At 43.1% G+C, this 22,858-nt stretch overlaps 2 protein-coding genes across 3 annotated transcripts in view; one reads left to right on the top strand and one right to left on the bottom strand.

Moving 5' to 3' along the window:
- The window catches only part of LOC139107660 (A-type potassium channel modulatory protein KCNIP1), a 35,612-nt gene that overhangs the window by 4,643 nt on the left and 8,111 nt on the right, over positions 1-22,858 (top strand). The window lies entirely within an intron of this gene.
- On the bottom strand, positions 13,982-22,634 carry LOC139107717 (dynein regulatory complex subunit 5; the record flags this gene model as incomplete). Its single annotated transcript, XM_070665531.1, is given in 9 exon segments — positions 13,982-14,553; positions 14,556-14,647; positions 16,503-16,617; positions 16,915-17,070; positions 18,257-18,494; positions 18,628-18,766; positions 18,846-19,016; positions 21,688-21,879; positions 22,351-22,634. Coding segments are annotated over 9 exon segments (1,521 nt in total), but the record flags the coding sequence as incomplete, so codon positions are not given.

The following is a 22,858-nucleotide window of genomic DNA, read 5'->3' as shown; positions in this document are numbered from 1 at the left end:
AGCCATTAGTTCGCTTACTTTATTTCTTTTGTTGAATAAAAGGATTGAACGTTCAACGTAACACAATTTTTGTCGAATGTTGCGTTATGTTGAGATTATATATACGTGCTCACGTCTAATCCTAGCGTCGCTGCTCAAACTTCTTCAGCGCGGAGCTTGCGGACCGAACCAAATTTGTTTTCTTCGTTATTATAAGATTGCAGCCACACGCGTTAACCGATATAACATAGCTCGTACCAGTATTTTTAACTCGTTCTTTATTAAAGATAGTCTCGCGAAGTATTGATTATTCACGAACATCCCACAGAAATTGTGTTAACGCGGTTACGTAAATGAATTGATTACAGCGATATTGGACGCTCAATCATCAGTAAAAAGCACTTTTTTCCAATCGATTTGCTACGTTATAACGGAACATTTGCCTCGTATATCCGACTGTTCGTGATGAACGAATTTTACATTTTACACGAGGTTATCGTAGCGCATAATACAATCGTTACCTATAAACAAAAATGAATATAACTTTATATCAGACAAATACATTTTTGTAACCGTGAACGGATCTCGGGTTATCTATATCTTTCCAATCACGGTTTTATAGCTAAATTTGTCGCTTCGTTATATCTTCCTCGATAGATACAATGGTACGATAAGTTTCCAATAGATTTTAGGGATTGTACCTTTCGTAATAAGATCGCTAAGCGCTGTACGCGCTGGCGCTATGAATAATAATTTAATACCGATGTTTAATTCCGTGAGACGATTTCAACAATATTTAAATGCACAGATAACTGTTTATTAAAAAAAAAAATTTTATTTTATAAAAGCTAAAGCTTTAAAAAAAAGAAAAAAAAAACATTCTCTCTTTCTCCAAATTGGAGAATATAATTTGTACAGAAATTAATGCGCTGATTGCGCGTGCTTTCTTTTAATATTCCCACGTCTCGAACGTATCGAATCGTCTCGGAGCGTAATTACGCGTGTAACTTTTGCTATCCGTGTGCGCATAATTCACCCCGCATGACGGTATTGTTCATTCATACCGAAGTGGTCCGCGTCGATATCGGATCTGCGGCTCGTCATGACGCTCAGGCTTTTGCGGCGGCCGAGTAATTTTTTTCGCTGACGCACGGTTCGATGAAGCTCAAAGTCGTGCACAGTTCGGAATCCTGTGCGGCCCGTTACTTTCACGACTCTCGTGAAATATTCACTGGCAGGCCGCGGCGACGGTCAGCGGCGGTGTTCCAGCCACCTGGCACCGAGTCGATGCACGTCCTTTCAAGACTCGCCAACGTAAATATCCGCAAACTCCGCGCGACTGCTTCGCACAATGCATTCGTGAAAAGAAGTATATCGCCGGGGAAACTACGTCCAAGTATCGTGTCGACGGCGCGTCTAACCCTGACGGCAACTGTTGGCGTGCCCGGATTCGCATACATGTAATATCGCTTGTTTTATGAAACCCTAGACGATTTCAAGTAATTTTTACTCCCTCGCGTCGACATCGATATAAATTCTAAAATCGTCCCCATCGGTTTTTAATCTTCTGTTGTTGTAAAATAAATTAGCGAGCATGCGTTTTGCATTCGCACTCATGTGTCGCGCGTTTTTTTTTTGTCGTCGTCTGGAGGAAATTTGTATGCACGTCACGCGTAAAAAATCTGCGCGAAATTACATATTTTTCCCCCTTTCGTGACGGCCGTCGTTTGTCGAGATTTATTCGACGGTTGTTATAGTTTCGGAATTTGAAAGAGCACCGTGCCACTTATGGTCCGATAGTTGCGCGTACCAAAGTATGTCGTCGTTCTTTCTCCAGACCGTGGGAGAATAGGGTCTCTCGGCAACCATTTGAATTTATTGCGACCGCGGGAATACCGTCTCCCGCTTTTCGCAGAAGTGCCCGGATATATATCCCGGCCATTTTTGTTCGCGGAAAATCATCGCGAGGAGACTGTAATTACACGTGCGCTTCCTCCCTTTTTTTTTTCTTTTTTTAAATTACATTTTAATCAAGCGTAATTAAAATAATCGTACGCGCGGAACTCGATTTGAAAAATCGACATGCAATTTGTTAATACACGAAATAAATACATGCACGAGGCGAGAATCACGGTGAATGGGAGCATAACGAGCACGGGAAGGATATTTTCGTTCTCCGTATTTCCGTCGCAAATATCCTTTTATATTACATCGTTTATGAAAAGATATATTCAGTGCGAAATATGTACGGACGTACGTTCATCGCCGAAAATTATTAAATATAAAACGGTTATTTTTTTCTTTTTTTTTTTAACGTACATATACATATGTATGTAGAAGTAAGAGTAAATGACGTGCGCGAAGCTTTGTTATATCTAGTAAAATATATTTGCGGACGGGCGCTCTGAATATTTATCAAAATGGACTAGGAGGGACCAGGGAAGGATTTATATCTCGACGGGAGTACCGCATTTATATTCGCCTTCGGCTCGCGGACTATTTATTCGACTTCGCGAGCTCGCTTTATACTCGTATCTTACGATTACATGAAGTAATGTTTCCACCGCTCGCAGACCGCATTCTGAGAGCGCTATATTTCCGTCGGGTAGCTTCGCGCACTAGCAACATTTCGGATTTCAAAGATGAATATATGTATGCGGCCTTTGAGCCCCGCCGTGAGGTTCCCCCGAGTTTTATCGTTCGTCAAGAATTTTTCGCTCGCATCAACAAAATCGTTTCTTGCTCCGCGAAATCTTTTTCGTCGGGAACGGCCACCGAACACGACAGGAGATCTCGCGACATGTTACACGTACGGTAGCGTACGATGTGTGCTAATGTGCCTTGCGTTCAATCGCGCCTGGCGTTCTGTCCTTAACATTAAAAGCATAGTTTGAGCAAACACGCGAGGACGTATTAGGTGGGCGGTCCCCGCTGCAAAATTTAAGGCTACTCACTCCCGGCAGGGGTGGTTCAATTTACCTGCTGGGACATAGATGAGCTGTCCGGACGCTGACTTATTCAGCGACCGCTTACACAATGGCCCGTCGTCTTAAACACGAAGAGCGCGGAGGGAAAGTGACGTTAAGCGCGAACTAAGCCGTCCCTCGATGCTTTTTCACGGCCGGCCCGTGCTTCCTTCGCGTTCGCGCTTTAAAACGTCGCACGCGAGACCGAACCTGAACCACCCGGGGCTGAATCGGAAACACCGTGCATTTTTCACCCGGGGACGCAAGGTCGAAGAGCGACCGCACGCTTACCTTATCCGATGTACTCGTAGTTTGATTCTTTTCTTTTTTTTTTTTCCTTCTTTCTTCTCGAGGAATAAAGAGCGGTGGAAAAAAGAGAGCGAGGACAATCGCGTTCCCGAAACAATGTGCTTCTCGTAATTATTGTCGGCTCACAATGGGCGGCGATAGAGCGAACTTTTGAACAACGAGAGGGTAGACCGGCATCGGTACGGCATCTATCGTAGTCGGATATTGTATCGCTATTGTTGCAACGGATGCCAAATCGACGTGTGCGAGAGGCCGCGACTTCGCTTCTTACCGGGTAGCACTGTCTTAAGATAACGCGCAGCCACGTGCGAGCGTTTATCAGCTCGTCGTACAGACCGATTTATCTCGTCGATTATTTTCGACGATGTATCTCGCGAATAGCTGCGGGCGACTGCGTTTTAAGGGCGGGCATAATTATGCAGCTCGTCGTTAAATTTTGTCACGGTATCCTCGGAGGACTAGTTAGATAGAAGTAGGTTGCGCAGGTGGTATCAAACGGATAATACATGTGATCCAATTATGGAGCTCATTTTGTACGCAACCGCAAGCATCACGGCACTTGCGTAAGGATAGATCGTTAAGGCATGCACGAAACGTGTTGAATTATCACATGCCCGCGAAGACGCGAACGCGTATTACATGGCTTTAGGGATTGGAGCTATTACTCACGTCAGTTCGCGAGTTACCCGAATTCTCGCTTAACCAACGGGCACGGATTATCATATTGAACCATGTCCGACTTTCGTGTTCTCGGTGAGGTGTCAATTCCCAATGTTCACTGACCACTCTAATAACGACGAACGTGAAACGGCTGAACTATGACGATTTATTGCCACCCGCGATTAGAAAATACGTTCTCTCTCGGTTAATAATTTATACAACGGAACGTTAATTTTATTTATATCTTTACGAAATTTCGTCGCGTTACGATGAGGGATTAAAAAAATGTTTTTATTTCGCCTCGGTGAAAGAAATTTTTAATTGCTAAAAAAAGAAAAAATTATTTGTTATTACTCGACGTTGTGATTTCTCGCGTAAACTCTAAATTAAGACACAGACGTTAACGCGTACTTACACAAGCGTTACCAAAGAGACCGCGCGGAAAAGACCGAGTGATTCATTTGTAATGGCGATTCGTACCGCGTATTAATCATGACTTAATCGCGTGCATTACCGTCCATCTCGTGGGGATAACTCGTAAATTATGGACTAGGACATATTTGCGGATAATGGATTCTGCGGATAGTGGATCGATGCCGCGCGTGCATTCGTGGAAATTCATGACCCCGGCGAGAACGTCAGAAATGTGCGTGCCGCGACACGACGTTCGCCACCGTTTTATGTTAATGCGACTGGTATTTGCTGTGTATCTTGAAAATCGGTCGCCTCGTATTAACGTCCGGCGGAAATTACGCGGTTTAACGGAGTTATGCGCGATCCTATCACCTCATTCCGCTCCGTTAAATGGATCGCATGTGACATTGCCGCGCTCGGTTTAAGGGAAGATATCTTCCGCTCGTTTTATGCGAGTCGATAGCGCATACTTATTCTCGAGGACGACCTTGCTCGCCATCGATCGACGGTGTGCGCGAATTCATGGGATACTCGCGGAGCACAAAGCGCGTTCGCCATCGTTCACATTTTTTTAAACTAATAATGGATTTTGGATACACCCGCGTAATCAGTTGACGCTTGAAACATCTGCTTACTCAAAGTTGCTCCGTGTAAAGGTTATTACGAGAATTTTTAATTACGGAGATACTCGAGCAAGCAAAGGAATTTTCGTAAATTAAGTTTGGAGAAGTGAGGAAGCCGGATCCTTTGACATTTCGACCGTGGCTTTAATGTCAACGGGAATGTAACTCGACAAAATGCTTCGTATAAAATTCTTAATCCCGGAAATGTTTATTCTCGAAGTTAAGAGCCTGCGATAAGAATTTACGTAATCGGGCTCTGATTGAAAAAAAATTACAAGTTCGCGGCAACGAGTTTTCTCTTTTGATCGAGTTCCAATTTGACGAATAAAATCGGGCAGCAGGTCCGTCGAATTACATCCTTGTTGGTTTTGATCGGTCGATTTTAGAAACGGATATTTTTCTTCTTCGTATATGGCTCGATTCGCCGTATTGATGAGACGTACGCGGAGAAATTAGGGGCCTCTATTCATCCAGCGTGCAGTAATTTTCCCGGTAGATCGCCGTAGCTCACACTCAATTATCTGCATCCGTGCAAACCCTATTTCTCCGCTAATCTGTTTTCCCTCCCAGGCCGTTTCAGCCTGGATAGTCAAACAAGCGTGTAATAGTTGGCGGCGCCCATTCTCAAGCGAAGAAGCGAGAAACGTTCGTCATTCTCGATGCATTTGACATGACATTAAACACTCGCCGTTCGTTTACGCGCGAGCCGCGTGTAACGAGGCAATCATTACGACAGAACGAATGTTTAACTTGTTGACGAACTTAAATCCATAGCAATTGATTTGTACAACGATGTACGACAGGTAATACGGAATAATATGTAGAGCTTTTCTAGATCTAAATGCAATTTTTTTTTAATTAATAAAAATAGAAAGCGTATTTAGAAATTTAATTAGAATATTTGTACGCGGAGTTATTACGTGACTATATTTTTTAAAGAAAAGTAACCCAAAGCTCTGTTCTCTGAAAATAACCGCATGCAACGTGGTTAGTTTTGTTTCCTTGATATCGTAATTATCCGGCTTCCTTAGCGAGGAAACGTTTCTAAATAAGTTGCCGGATTTAGCACGCACTGCGGGGTGTCGGGAAAAAAAAATGGGATTATATCCTGGCAGGTGCGCGGCCTCGGATGGTACACCCTCGTTACCGCCGGCTGCGATTAAGTTACAATGAGTTGGAAATTAGCGTGCAACACGCAGACGTTAGGCACGAAACTCCTCAAAATGCGTGATGCTGGAACGTTTAACGGCCTCGTTATTCTTTGGCGAGCGTACACATCACTTTTTGAGTATACCGCAATCTAAAACAGGTGGTCGCTCTTTTTCCGGACCGAGCCGCGCTTTATTACCCCCGAGATTTCTCTCTCGAGCCTGGATTTAATAAACTAAAAAAGGAAAGGAAACAAAAAAAAGGTAGCCTCAAGAACGGAATTTTGCGTCTTGAACCGTTATATTGCGATATCGATCAACCGATTCTCTTTCGAGCAATTTACGGTATAAAAGATCCGCGTTACTGCGGCAGCGTACATATACCGAAGGTCGCGAATCGTAAAATTTATTTGATTCACGAGAAATGCTGAATTGCAAAAAAATAAAAAGGGAAAAAAAATAAATAAAAAAAAAAATTAAATCTGCGCGAAGCTATTTCACATTCGGGTTTTATTTGCTCGTCACTCGGCAAAATTTACCGTCAAAAATGTCTTTAGTAATATTTTATGAATAATAAATTCTCGCCGCATATTAGTGGCATTTATTTTACAAATTAAATTAATCCTTTCAAAAAAAAAGCATGTATTTTTTACTCTTTTTTAAAAAAATATATATTTTACAGTAATTATTATATTAATAAAATTAAAAATTGTAGAGTATACTTTCAAAATGTACGCGATATGTGAGATGATTTTATTACATAGAGATATTAAAAGCGAGGGGATCAATCTGTATCGCAGCATTTATATCCACGTGTCTCTTTTTGAAATGGTTAAAATCATTGCGCTCGACGCTCGCGTTTGCATATGAAACGTTAATTAAACTAACAATAATTTCTGGTATATTGCTTGATATAATATCTCCTTTTCACAAATTAAGGTTGATAAGCGTTGCCGCGAACGTTTATGTCGCTCTATTATCTTACATCTCTAGTGAGGTGTTAATTAAACTATTATCTTGATACAATGTGTACAATATCCGCGGATATTCACGAGAAGGAAACGCTTAAATAACTAGAACCAAATCGCGGTAGAAAGGTCTGTTTTCTAAATATTCCTCTTTACATGAAATTATTATTAACACACTCTCTCTCTCTTTCTCTCTTTCTCTCTCGATCGTTCAATAAGCGGATTTATAATAGAGAAAAGTGAAATTTCCTTTCGTCAGACACCATTCCGTTGCTTCCTGCGCGTACCTGGCGTTTCGCGACGACCATGCAATTTCCGCGATTTATCAGAACAGGAAGTAGAGCGACGCATCAACCGAAACTAGTTCCCAGCTACAACCATTTCAATTCACCCTCTCTTCTTTTTTTTTTCCGCTCGCACTCCACGTGTCCCTTCGTCACCGATAACGTTATCGTCGCGTCTCAAAACGGAGGATCAATCGATTATAATGACTCGGGCGAGCCGGCGGGGATGCTTTGGGTTTACGAGATTGCGTTTTGGCAATCGCGTTGTAATGCTTTTAACGAAGGGATCGGGGCGCGCTGATGGCGACGGTGACAGTACTCACCCCTATTTCGCACCTAACCCAGATAACGAAATGTCCTGGCATCCCTCAGTGCACACGGCTGCGATTTCGCCCCGGGATTTACGACGTGTCCCATTTGTAAAACAGTCGCCGCGCAAAACTCGCGTTTTATCGGCATCGCATGCACGCATCTGTATACGTTACGCGTTCGCGCGGGATGCTGCCGGAAGGTACGGATTCCGACGGACGGAGTCAACCGCGATTTTCAACGAAGCGCAGCCCGCGATAGAGATATTCTCGCGCTTCGGAGTCGTTTCGGAGGTATGCCGGAAGTGAGCAACTCTCCGCAGATTCAAAGAGCGGGTACGCGGGACGCCTCGCATTCCCGCATCTCGCGGTTTGCATAGCAAGAGATCGATGCCGGCAAATGTACGGAATCGCACCGGAATCGCTTTGTTTAATAACGCCGGTGCCGAGGCTGCGCGATTAACGCAATTGCGAGAGGAATCTGCGGCCCGGATTCACCTCCCGGCGATAGGGATAAGTAAGATAAGTAAGACAGCCCCGAGGAAAATGCGGTTGTACGTAGCATTAAATTTCGCACATGGCCTGGCACAGTTTACACATTTCGCTTTACTTTTACCTCGCAGTGGAACGTCATAAATGTAGTTTTAATGGCTGACTTTATTCCTCCGTTCGCGATGTCTTTCCTTTCTTTTTCTTTTTTCTTTTTTTTATTCCCTCCCCCTTTCGCTGTCCCGTGATACCCTCTTTCTTCCGGACATAAAAGAATACTTTAAGGAGCGCACGTCGAGACCCGGGCGCTATTTGCATTCATCAGCCATTCGTGTCTTTTTCCCGGGGACGGTAAAAGTCTCGGGTCCTCGTTATACATCTCGTTAAAGGCGCGACGACGGAATGGGAAAAGGAACGGTCGAAAAATCGCGGTCATGCTCACACCGGCTATAAATGTAATCCGATTGCGTGCGCGAACGTTTCCGTGATGGATGGCTTTTCCGACGAGCGCCCGTGTGCCTGACGTAGGAAAAACAATTCCCGTCCGATCGCGCATATTCATTAGGGTTGTCCACCTCGCCGTCGGCGCGATCCGTTTCTCGCCCCGAAGTTGATTTTGATCGCGCGACAGATTCAACGCCGGTCCGGGATAATGAGGCCGTAATTACAGGCCGTGTAAGGGCCACTTGCGATACGTGGTTTTATGCATGAGCGTGCAAAGCCTACCCCAGTCGGACCCTCGGATCCGAACACGACGCGATATGGCGCTTCTTCGTCCTGCGAAATTGAATCTTAAACGCGCACATATATTCATGGCTGATAACTACTCTCTGTAAATTACTCTGTCTCTGCAAATAGAATTATTACACGACGAGAGTGGTACTCGGAAAAAGAAAGGAGAGGAAAAAAAAATGAAATAGCGTCTAATTGATATACCAACTCACGTAATAATTGTTTCGTTTTAACGTCAGACACTTTCAGTAATTAAAAAGTAAACTTATCTTTTATTCCACATTTATAAAGGATGCGCACCACGTTTACGGAAAGAGAAATCGTTATATTATCGAAGAGAATTTGTGGCTGGGTTTAATTGCAATTTTGGTTTTTGTTTACGTCCATAAGAATTCCTCGACGGGAGTCTGCAATTATATTCGATTTCATTACCGGAATATATTCGAATCGAACGCAATTAAATTCATTATTGGTCTCGATGTAATTAGAGCGAATTGTTTCGTTAATTGCTTTATGCATGTGCCGTTGATCGTCGTTAAATTTCCACATTTTGCGGCGCGATATAGTTGCAAAGTAAATATCTGTCGTTGCTAACAACTAACGGTGACGTAAAGTTCTAAGTTAACATAAACCGGTCGCAGACTTTCGCGAAAGTTAAATTCGAATTCAAATAGAAATCCAGCGAGACTGACGATAAATAAATCGAGGAAAAACGCGAGATGGACGATAATAGCCGGCGCAAAAAGAAGAGCAATTAGCAGATAAAATACATTATTCCGTATTAAATATATTTTTAACTGTGATAAATTATTATAATTCCTAGAATATAATTAGCTAAGTATGCTGCTTTATCTAATTGGCGTATATATTGTTATGCGCTACTATTAGCAGTCGACATCCGCAAGTCTCTATTTGTACTTTTACACTAATGCCTCTCACTAATGACAACTCTCGTAAAAGGATGTTAATATTCATAAAATTAATAATTTAACTAAAACAGTTACAAGATTTGCATTTACTCGCCTAATTAACCGCGCGGATAATGAACAACGGTCCATGTTTATGTAGTTCCGGGTTGTAGCACGAATGTTGGAATAAACATTGAGTGCCCAAGGGAGTTCTTGTCAGCGTCTGTTTTCGAACCGAAGAAGAACGTTGGGAGGAAAGAGGACAAGGAAGTATGCTTGATATGCGGCCCTTCACCAACGTAAACTTTGAGAGCACCTACAGAAATCGGGAAGGGAGGAAAAAGAAAAGAAAAAGAAGAAAAAAAAAATTATTAGTCTGTCGGGAACTCAGACGGCGGATGACGAGGTGAAGAGGAAACGATAAGAAAAAAAGGGAAAGGCACGGAGAAAAAAAAATTAATGTTAAACAGAGAGAGAGAGACAAAGAAAATGGAGATGTGTAGCAGCAAAGGGTCATCAGGTAGTCGAGGGGGTGAAAGAGCGAAAGAGAATGGTGGAGGATATTTCTGGAGGTGATGAATAGAGGAGAGCGAGAGAGGTAGCGAGTCAAGTAGGAAGGGCAAGATCAGTGAAGAAAAGGAAGATAGAGACGTGGAGAGAGAGATAGAGAGACAGACGGAGGGATGAAAACGGAGAAAGGTAGAGAGGACAGGGTGAGAGAGAGAGATAGAAAGAGGCGAGCGAGCGAGGGAGTAAGAAGGAGAGGAAGGGTGGATGCTGAGCTGTATCGATCCCTCCTCTCCTCCGTTCGTGACGTCACTGATGTGCCCCACCTCCTGGTGGCGGTGTGATGATACGCTTGTCCTTCGATCACGGACGATAGACAAGTTTAACCGTTCATTCAGCTGAGGTTTCGCCTGTTTATCGCGATATTTATTTAGACCAGTGGTCCAGCATCCGTCACGCGTCAACCGCATACAAGAGCCTCTCTCCCCCTCGGTTTTATTTTTCTCCATTTTCTTTCGGACGTGACCGGCGACGAGTGGACATCGGTTTTGTTGCTCATCGGCATGGCACGACCAGCATAACATTTCTGATATTGCCTATATCGCCCGTCCGACCGGACCGTACGACGACACCGACATATTTTCTCGCGCCGACATTTATTTCTTCGATATTCCGAACCACTTGCTTGTAACGTCAATTATTTATAATCCAATAAATGTAATTCTGGAGCTTTTTTTCGAATTTTACTCAGGCTTCATCCCCGATTCCCGAATATTTCATTTATCTCCAATCGACCGACGCCACCCGTAATTACCTCGCGATCATTCGCGGCCGAGGTACGAAGCGTGCTTGCACTTAGCGATGAAAATGTCAAAATTACATACAGCATTCGAGGCTGACGACCGACGTGTCGGAAATCACGTCGGTTTCAATCTTTGTTCTTGCAGCGGGTAATTAATAGTCGGGGCAGGCTGTATCGATCACAAGGCGGGCGTTTAGCTATTACTCCAAATTACATTGTGCACATACGTATTTTACATGGTAAGGAAATTGAACGGCGCGTCGCGGGGATTAACGTTCGCTGTAAAATACCGATATCATCGGCACGCGATAGCAACCCCCCTTCCGGGGAGGGAGGGAGTCGCATGGGATGCAGAGCGTGTATCGATTCGATATAAAACAGCTGTTCGAAGTACCGGGAAACGTTGTGCAAATTTTGTTAAATTTGCGATTCGACCGGCTATTAAATTCGCATGTACGTTTCGCGGGTATATACATGCACGTTGTTTCCTGGTACACGTACTCGCGATAAAGCCTCGACAAGGCTCCTGCTGCCGTTCCGCGTCATGAAACTCGGCTAATAATTCTTGAGGGATGACGTTTTTGCGCGCGAATATTATCTACCGCCTTGCGATAAGGAACGGTATCGCTTTCGTTGCTTCTAACGCTTAGCAGCTCGTTTGCCAAACGTTTATCAGATTTAACGTTGGCACCACGCTGGCGTTTAATTTTAGGCGGTGTTTGTATGACTTTCATAAGCGAATGCTAAACTCGCGGGCGAACATCGGTACATTTCAATACGGCGTATAAACACTAGTGGCGAACGTATCGCGATTTAATAAACGTGATTTTTTTTTTCTTTTTTTTTTTCCCGAAACATATATTTTCTACGGAAGTCGCTGGCGCCGGTTTGAATATTTTCTTTCAAACTCGAAATTTATTTTGCAAATGTTCCCATTGACATATATTGATTGTACCGATCTTTCTCAGATCTCTCCCATGAATCACCCGAGTCTGCGTAGAAGACTATTTTTAACAGAACAAATCTCTTTTAATAGACGAGTTATTTTAACAGATTAAATTGTTTTTATACGGGGCGAGCGTGGCGGTTAAAAAAAAAAAAAAGAATTTTTTTTTCTAACACTCGAGCAATCCGATAATTCAAAACGCCGAATAAAACCCGAAGCGTCCAGGAAAATCTTTTAAAATCACTTCGATCGCCGACCTATCCGCGTAGGTGTCTTCAATTTCCCAAATGCGAGGAAACCAAGATCGACGGGGTTGAAAGTGTCGTTTCCCGTAGTCTCCCGTGGGAACAGGCAGGAAAATTTCTCTCTCGCAGTTGTTTAAACAAGGGATTTCCCCAGACACTTCAGTATCTCGGCCAGATTGCCGGAGTCGGAAGGCAAGGAGTCGACGGAGCCACGAGGCCGCGGAAGTAAACCAACCGTATCTGGTGTACTAGCCGGGAGTAGGCCCTCAGGTTCCCAGGAGACCGCAACCACGGGCGGGAACTTTATTTTTGGGCCTGTGTGAAATATACACGAAATACATCGTCGTAGTACTAGGCGAGGCCGTGCTTTAAATACTATTTCGCATGCGGACGCCGATATCGACTAGGAGAGAGAAAGAGAGAGAAAAAGAGAGAACACGCCCGGGCGTTTGTTACATCGCGGTTAACAACGCGTTGTAGCCTGATTGTCGCACCTCTTTGACTTCGACGAGTTTTCCCGATCTCGAGTCCGACATCCAATTAACCGAGTACGCGGACGGTCGCCGTCGCGAAATCTTTTCCGATCGCGTAAAAAGGGCATCTCATTAATTGGAAATATTACGCGAGGCGCGCACCGAGCCCCGCTCGATATCGTTTATCTCATTTGAATTTTATTCATCGTTTAAAATGGCTGGAAAATGTTATCGGGCGGAATTTTTGCCGAGCGAACTGGCGAAGCGGTTCTTGCTGCGTTCAATTGCGACTTAGCGCGAGGGAAGGAAAGGTATAGCGTGGTGAATGTAAATGCAATCGCGATCGGCAAAATGGATCGAAATGTGCAGTGATCAATGGCATCCTCGAGATTCAATACACCGCGTGGTTCGTGGCGACAACTAGGCCGTGCCAAACTAGATGAGATCACTCATTCATGAATAAATATTCGTATGCGCCTATACACATGTGGTAAATGAAATAAATGGTTCGATGAGCGAAAGGAGAAGAGAGAGAGAGAGAGAGAAAAAGAGAGAGAACGATGTAAAGGGATGCAAGAACAGAGAACTTTTTTTTTTCTTTTTTTTTTTCGCCGGACATGCAATTGTTGAAGAACGACGGAGGTCGAAAATAAAAGCCGCAAGTCGCGGGAAACGCTAATATTGATTCCAGTCGATTCACACGCGAGCTTCACTTGAACCGGAACACCGCTGCTGTTTTAGTCACCTAGCGCTCGGGCTTTGTTTCCAGAATTGGTTTAAAAGTCACCGCAGGGAGTATTCGAGCCGTCCCGAGGAAACCGCTTTCCGAATTGGGTGATACCGTACAGCTCTCGGAATTTTTGCGAGCTCGAACGCGAATCGCGGTCGCGAGGAATTTCCATGTACGCGCTCCGTAACTTCGGCCGAGCGCGTACTTTTTTCTTTTCTTTTTTTTTTTTTTGCCGGTGCTCGTTCATTATCTGCGTATGCACGGCCAGGTGTGATTGTTCCCGCGAACGCGCGCTTGTCGAGAGTGCACGTACAGAAATTGTTATTGCAACTCTGTACAATGATAACGCAGATATTATTCAGGATAGTCCGGCACAATGCCGATTTCACAATGTGCAGTCTTCGCGTGCACGCAATAAAGGACGCATTATCGCAAATATACACAAGTTCACGTCACGCTCGTCGTTGTATCAAGTCGTGTATCTGGCACGCTGGCGTGACATTTGCATTATCGTCACATATTTTCAAACTCCCAGTTGTTACCAGAAAAAATTTTCCACAATCGATACATTTTCATTCGCAATACAATTTTTTTATTCTTTATTTTTATTCCTTTTTATTAAATAAAATAAGTAGATAAGTACAGCGCGAGAGATATACGCAGCGAAACTACAAAACTGTATATTTGTTCCGGACATTTATTTCTTAAGAAGTTGCATCGAACTTCGAACAGAAGAGGGTTTATTGATTAGAGCCGGAGTTGGCGGTGTTCCTGGATTCGTACCCATCGTCTTCGTTTTATTATCCAAAATTTTTACTAGTAAACACTTTTCTGGATCGCCTCACTTGTCTCGAATTTTGTCCACGATCTAGTGAGCCCGTCTTCTAACAAATGACAGAGGCACTTGCGCGCCGAGTTCATGCATGGATTAAGGATAACGCAATAAAAATAGTGACTCGATAAAGAAAGTAGTGTAATAACTCTTACCGGCATCGATTTGTCTGCCAGTGAAACCTAGAACGGTATCTTCGGGCGCTGAAAATGACGGGCAAACTTCCGCTATTGTTGCAGACTCTTGGCGGTAGGTGAATTATAGACATTACCGCTTCGGGGGACCGCTGTCTTATCCTGCTCCTTTTTCACATTTTGTTTATTCCTGCGTAAACATAGCGTGCCAGACATTTATAACGTAACCGCGCGGCAATAACTCACCGCGATAAAATAAATTGGAAAATGCGCCCACTAGAAGAGATAAACTGCACAATACGCCGAAGAGGAAAAGGGTTTCGTGATTATAGAAACGTGTGAGCGTAATATGTCGAAGCGCGATATTGATAACGAGAAAAAAAAGAAAATTGATTTCTTTATTACATCCTTAGGCTCGCGTTTTATTTTTGAACGAAGACGTCACTCCCGTTAATTACTCGCTGATACTTACTTGCCATTAATTTAGAATAAATCAAACTTGAATTAAACAGACTTGACATCACGACGAGATACGTACTGAAAAGTATATTCTGTTTTTTTTTCCTTTTTAATTTTTTTTTATGTACGTAAAGTACACGTCGGTTGAAAAGAATATGTACGTTCATGTTGGAAGATGTTAAGCTCGAGCTTCTTTAGATATTAAATTTCCCCGTGCATGCTGAATTTTCGTCAGTAGCAAACGATTGCCGTGTACGCGTCTCGTATCAATCAGTGCACTCGGTTCTCGGCGTTCACAAGAGGGGAATCCTTGATATGCGCTTATATTACGCAGTATGTTAACAACGGCATCAATAGGTCAAAGGTGCATGGAAGACACGATCAACGGTAGGGAGAGAGATAAAGAGGAGGGGTGGCAGGATAACCGCGTGTGCGTTCCTTAAAAAAAAAAAAAATGGAAAAAAAGAGGGAAAAACGGATAAATCGATTGACTAAATTAGCACCGGGTTGGAAGCAAGGTGCGCTAAATAGACGTGTAATAATCGAGTTTAACGACAAGAACACGCTCCTTTCCTCTTCCCTTACAGCCGAACGATCTGCTAATCTCACGTGATTTTCGGCCACGGTAAAATCAATCGATCGCGATTCAAAAGCGCGGATTAACGATGCGACGGATTATCGCTTATCAAGAGAAAAAAAAAAAAGAAAAAAAACCGGCTGTCTCTTGGCGAACGACTTGGCGTGCAGCCAAGCGCGAGAAGATTCGTCGCCTTCATCGAACTGCTTGCATCCAGAGTTGACAACCTATTCCACTCCGACGGCGATCGTGTTGTCCTTTCGGGCGTAATGAGGTTTGCAAACGGCTGCGAGCGACCTAGGTGCCTAGCAGTTATCTCGCGACGGCGTTGACTTAAAAAGGCAATCGAAATGTCAGAGAAATTATCACGCCACGTCTCCTCCGCAAGTTTCGCCGAGCGAAAACAAAATATAATACGGAATACTTTGATATACTGTTCTCTTCAGCGACACATCAACGCCGAGTGCCGTTCGATTGGATTAAACGAGACGTATGAATTTAAACGAATCGCGCGGAGAATAAAACAAGAGGAATTAATATAAATTTGTAAAGCGTGGAGAATCGAAGGTGGAAAATTATGCCGCGATGAAAATCGCAAGCTCTCCCGGGGGAGCGTAACGATCCTCTTGCCTATCTTAATAAATCGTGACGTACGTACGAGCGAGCATACGGACCGAATGTGGAAGTTAGCATAAAGTCGCCAATAAAGTCGGAGCATTATGGAACACGATGGAAATTTATAGATCCTCGGCAGGTTGCGCGCCATATGACATTTTGGTCATTTTGCTTTTCGTGGATTTTATTAAGTTTACGATATTATCTTGAACACGTCGCTCAGCTACGTGCATATACGTAGAAATAAAAGCGCGATCGAGGTAAACGTGAAAAATGTCGTACGTTAAAGAAAAGTGGGTTGCTTGAAAGTTAAGCAAATTGAAAAAGGGGAAAAAAATAATTAAAAAAAAAAAAAATAAGAAAAAGAAAATGAGACAATAATCACGAGCCTCACCTGTATGTGTTTTCAGTGATCGAACACTCCGATTCGTTCGAGAAATTGCACATCCGATTGTCCAAATGGATGATATACGGGCATGAGCCTACGGCAGCCTCGAATGCCTCTCCAGCTGGAACAAATTTTATCACCGATTTTAACGCGGGTAGAAATCCCTCTGGAGCCGCTGCAATCGAAATCATTGTAATAATTGCATAACGATTCTGGAACAGTGAGAATAACTCGTGCTATTTAACGACTTTCCGAGCGCAACCCAAGCGTTATTTCTCTCGTGCAATTATTTTAACTTATTCGTGATTTAACTATTTTTCTCTCTTCGTCTTTTACTCTTGCTTAAGCAGTATCAAGAGTAAAAATATTCTTGAAGGAAAACGGATGCGGTAGAGTACTAATTCTCTGTTATTAATACCAGTAAATCCAAAATCGTTGTTCGATACGTCGAGAGATAAGACTTCAAGCTCCACGCAACTGGAAGAAAGCACACCGGCCAGCGCAATACCGTCTTCCGGGCCTAATTCGCAGCCGCTGATGTTTAACGTTTCCAGAGTTTTGTTCCTTATTAAAACTAAAAGCAAAGAAAAAAAAACGATAAGTTAAAAAGATTATCAAGCAATTTCTCTTTTTTTTCTTTAAATTGGTATTCATATATGTAAAATTGAAGCCATTATTTTTTAATGAGCACGTGCGCACGGCCAAAATGATATTCACGAGAAGCTGCGGTAGTGATTTTGTTTCTGTAATAGGTGTTATTGCTCCTCCATGCATTTTTATATTGGAGTTTCGGTCACGTTCGCCGTGTGCCGTAACATACGATTTATATGCACGCGCATGCCACGTTCTCCTATTCAGCTTGCATTTATTTAAATAATTCAGCGTGCAGCTTATGCTACACTTTCGACTCGCGATTACACCCCCACCTTCTACCTTCATGCTAATTTCGAGATTATATGGAATTGCATACAATTTTTAAAAGTCGGCAATGAGCAGCGCGGCGAGGTCAAGTACTATGTTCGTTCACTTAGCCCGCGGCCGGGACAATTAAACGACATGCGACGTTTTTAAGTAGCATTTAAATTAATGACGTATCTTTTTACTCTGAATTTTTTAGTCCCGTACAATATTTTTTACGTACGCCGTATCCAGCGATACGAAATTGTTAATATTTTAGGCAAAACGAGCGCGGCGGTGTTATTACTAAAAATACATTTCAATATTTTCTATTATTTTTTTTCCCCTTTTTTTTTCGTTTATCTATGTTTCGTTTGAATTTATTATTTAGAGATTTATCAGTGTGAACGTTGCGTAGGAAATGTAGGGAATATAAATTTTGAAAGTCGACGTTATCTTTGATCTCTTGTCCTACATATGTACCTTGATAAATTTATTAGATTGTCGAAGAAGAGAAAATGGGTGCTAGAATACGGAATCCGCGATATTTTCATTATTCGTGAGAATGCAACGCATCTGTATACCTGGGTACTGGAATAAAGTAGTACCTTACGCAACATTAAATTTCAATTTACCCACGACGAGCTTTCTATTACTCGGGCACTGAATTCCGTAGAAAATGCCGGCGGATAATCCCCGAAGTGGCGTTACATTTTTACGAATAAACAAAGAATTATTTGCCGTCACGTAGCATTTTAAATCGAGGAACCGCGGAACGGAGCGGCTTATAAAATTATTTATTCGCCGCTAATTTTAATTGTCTAGGATCGGAACCTAAAATACTGTGACATTTAAACACTTACGGGCGCACACGTGCTCGAGTCCCTCGCTCCGCAGAGGATTTAGTCGGAAGTCTAAATTTTTCAGTGCAGTCGCGCTTGCTTTTATTAATCCGTGAACGATACCGGCGACCCCGCTCGGTCCTATATCGTTGTTGGCCAGACGCAGTGTTCTCAGTTTCCGGTGCATCGAGAGAAGCTCGCCCACCGCGTGCGCGCCGGTGTCCATCAATTTGCAATGCGACAGGTCCAGCTCCTCGATCTGCATGCGGAGTAATTGCGGTAATATTGCGTGGGACGTGCGATAAGATTCATTAAACCGAGCGACGTCCGCAAGACCCTCGGCTTCGAATTGGCTTCGGCGCGTCACTCGTATAACGGATAGATCTACTAACGTTATTGTCCGACGCCATCCCCTGAAGAATGGCAGCGACTCGGGGCTGATCCAGGTTGCTCCGGGTTAAACTGATTTTCCTCAGCTTCGGGCTGGCTTTAATTCCTTCTCCCAGACTCAAGCAATCCTCCAGGGAGAACCTGGACGATGAATGTTTTATCAGTCGTTTAACGGTGGCCGATCTTCATCATCGTCGCGCTCGCTGAATTAGCAACTCACTCGAAGTCCCGCCACTCGAAACCGTCGTTCATGTAGATCATACCGAAGTTGAGATAAATTTCAGCGAGATGCGGAAATTGCGGAAGTATAATTGCCAGGGGGACGTGATGCACGACGTCGTCCTCCGGGGCGATCTCGTTGCTTTCCGCGTTAGCTCGTTCGGCTTGCTTTCTGAAAAGTCGCATCGCGGATATCAGAATCGCAATTTTATCGGCTGACTTTTTTTTTTTATGCAACACTATCGATTAGCTAGGCATCAAAAGAAACACTCGGTGGAAATATATTTATACTTATAAACGAAACGCAAAGCGTTCTTCGGTAAACGGAGCGTAATACTAATAGAATCAACGGGAAATTTAATCAAAGTCGTTTATACGATCGCAGAAGTTTAATAATTAGAAATTAATTTCTATTTCAATTGCATTTTACTTCTGGAATAAATATCGCGAATATGACGATTTAAATCTTTATTTCGTGAACTTTTCATTTATTCTGTGTGTTTGCACACATATATATTCTTATCTATCGCGATTTTTAAATATATCTGCTATCAATCAACAGTACGGCGAGCGAAATAACAATTTTTTTTTTTTTTACGCGCGGAAAAAAGAATTTAATATTCGAAAGCGTATCGTAAAAATCGTGTACGAGTGCCGTGTAAAAAAAAATGAGTTGGAGTTACTTAATGGTTTATCCGTGAAACAGTTAATGTATTTGAGTGAGTCGCGGCTCTGATCAATATTGGACGATGGATTACGTTGCACAAACTACACCTCGTATGTAGAGGCCTAGTTGCATGCTAGCCGCCGTGAATAATTGAAGAACGCGTACACGCGCTGAGCCATATTAACTGTTAGATATATGCCGAGTCGTATGCGCTAGATTGATATACGGAGTGGAATTCCGAATAATAAAATCCGCTTCCGTACATTAAAAGATAACACCGGGAGTTTACGTGTTTGCTAATTAGCTGGGAGCGTTTACTCTCTAGGAATTTAAATTGTAATTCGCAAACAGCGGCCTCCGTACGAGCGGATGCCGTAAAGCGATTTAAAATACATAAAAATAACGATTTTCTGTTATTTTTATCTTTAAAGTGGAGAACTTCTTTATATACATAAGTATATTATGTATCTAAGCTTTTACTTATAAAGAATTGAAAATTTTTTTATAGAACCTTTATTACCGCGCTGTGCGATAATTCACTCGCGTTGATAATACGGCAAAAATTGCGGAAGTTAATTAATTTTTTTTTTTATTACTTTTTTTTTTGAGAGAGGGAGAGAACAATACGACCGGGCGTTTCGCTTGTTCTCCCCGAGATTAGTTTTGCAAACGTGATCGCGGAACTCTTTTTCACGTCCTCACGTTTACCTATTCCAATTTCATTACAACGGCAGTAACCATCTCCACCCTGCCGACTCTGCAGCCGTAACTATGTAAATTTGCTTCTTTACTTTTTAAACAGCGCCTTCATTCTCAACAACATTTTATAATGCGGCTTTAAAAACTGGAAATGAAATGAAAACTGGAACGGCACGGCGCGACGACGCTAACAATTTCTCTCGCGTGTATGTGTTCATAAAGGGTGTATTAACACTTTTCGAGCACATTCCAAAAATTTTACGTGTTTATTCACATGCAAAATTGCATGAGGCAAGCTGGGATTGTAAATTTTTCTTTTTCTTTCTTTTTTTATTTTGCAAATATATTGTAATTACTACGCGCAGAGCCTTGTTTACGACCAGCTTCGGCTGTCACGTGCATTAATTTACTTGGCCCCGATTGTTGAAAGAGTAATGGCAAAAAGACCTGCTTTTTTTTTTTGCTTATTTTAAGACGGGCATAGACACGGTTCCGGAAATATAAAAGGATGAAAGTGATGGTTTCTTATAATCCACGACTTTCATCTCTCAGTATATTTCAGAAACCGTGCCTATGCTCATCTAGAAATTTTACTGGGATCAATGTTTTATCTAAAAGTACTATTCGGCGCAAAATAAAATTTTGAAGTTTAAAATTCGTGGTCCGAAAAATAAGCGAAATATACCATCACACTTTTATGAAAATTTGCAGCTCGCAGGATCTAAAACTTAACCGGTTGCACAGCCACAGCGTGTGTGTGTGTGTGCACATTACCCGTTGCTTGTGTATAATTAGAATCCTTAATGCATTAACAAGTTTATTCGCTCGCAAGTGTAGTTGACTGCCGTCGATTTCGGTAAGCTTGGCAAAGTTGCGCGAGTCGTTCTCTTCAATGATCGCATAATGCGGATGACGCGTAAATGTAAATTTAGCATAAAGGTGAGAATGAAGGTAACATCGTCAATTGGCCGAGGTGAGGCGTCCGCCTGAAGCTCGATATTCACGATTTTCCAACGTCCGTGATTATAATTGGCCTCCTAGATACCCCGGCCAATTATAGAATCGGCCGCCACGCTTTCGTGTGGTATTTACGCCGCGAGTCCATCGCACTCCTTAGATCTTCAAGTGCAAGCACTTACGGTTTTAGCCGACAAGCTGACCGGCTCTAATAATAATTTTCCGAGTGTTCCGCCGCGCATAAATACCGCGGGCTTCTGCGCGGCGCAAAAGGTTCGAACGCTAGCGAACGTTTTAAGATATCAAAAAATATATCAGAATAATTGTAATTAATTAAAAAAGGGAAATTCTTTTTTCATTTTCTCACGACCGCTCGTCGATCACACGAACGTTGCTTCGCCGTAAAAGAAAAAAAAAGAGGAGTTAGGGTTTTCTCTCTTAACCGAGTATAAGTTACTTCGATTTGTCCCAGTTAATTATTTTGCATAAAAAGTAATTAGTATGCTAATTTATGCCTTACTTGGTTGGCACGAGAGAACGAAGTCTTATGACGTGTACGTCGTTCTTCACGAGGCTCATCAGCTTCTCGCATTCTTCTCTCTGGGGCTCGAAGTAGCTCGCTTCCAAAGTTTCCAGGTACTCGGCTACGTGACGCTCGCAATATAATCGCCGCCATGAACCACCATGCTCACCCGGATCGTTACGTTCCCACCTGCGATAATAGAAATGAAATCGTACTTACTTGCGCGCAAATCACTTTGACGAACGCTTTTTATCAGCAAGCACCGCTTGATTACTCTTTTTCAAAAGCACCCGCAGCTAATTGCGGGTCTATTAACACGATAAAACGCACGTTTCAACGGGTAAATACGGCCTTTATGGGCAAAAATATTTTTCCCCCGGCGATAAAATGGAAGCTGGAAATTACCGAAAGGTACGAGTCTACTTCAGTTAAATCAGAGTCGATCAATTAAATAGACTGGAATAAAGTAGGTAATCAAAATTAAATTACCGCCGAATAAAGCCGGCTGTTATTTGCCAAATTGATTCGTGCTCTTCGAGGTAAAAGTTTGCGATAGGAATTTTTTTCGACGGTACGCTATTACATGGTACGGCGGTACGCTATTTCTTACGCCATTATAATACCTGCCGTAATCGAGAATCAATAGATTCTCCGTTTTACCTGTCCTTGGCCGCGCGCTCCCAATAAAACTCATCCTTGATTCTCGATACCGTCAGCTCAAAGGGTAGATCGGTCGGCAGGGTTTCCAGCAACACGTCTCTGTCGGCGCACGTCGGCAGATCCTCCAGAATAGGATTATCCCTCCAGGCCGAGACTATGGCGCGGAGCGCGAGAGTCTTTAAATCGGGGATTACGCCGTCGTCCCAAGAGGCATCCTCCGCTCGCAGCGTCCGTTCCCGCTCCCGAGGTATCGGCGAGGTCTCCGGCGAGCACCTACGAGTTCCCCCAGTTCACCAGGATAAACGCTCGGGTACTTACCGAACGATTCGTGTCGGCGCTACCTCGAAGCGTGTATTTCTTTCCCGCGGATATCTCGCGTCGCCGAAGTTGAGCCGCTTTAAAAGGGATGCGACCCGACTCCCCTTTATTGCATTCGCGCGAACTCGATTTGCGCCCACACGTGAAAGCCCGATATACGATCGCATGGAATATACGGCGCCGCGAGATA

Source organism: Cardiocondyla obscurior, linkage group LG13 (genome assembly GCF_019399895.1).
Source record: "Cardiocondyla obscurior isolate alpha-2009 linkage group LG13, Cobs3.1, whole genome shotgun sequence".
NCBI lineage: Eukaryota > Metazoa > Arthropoda > Insecta > Hymenoptera > Formicidae > Cardiocondyla > Cardiocondyla obscurior.
The sequence above is the reverse complement of the archived record's forward strand: the minus strand, read 5'-3'. Positions and strand labels throughout refer to the sequence as shown.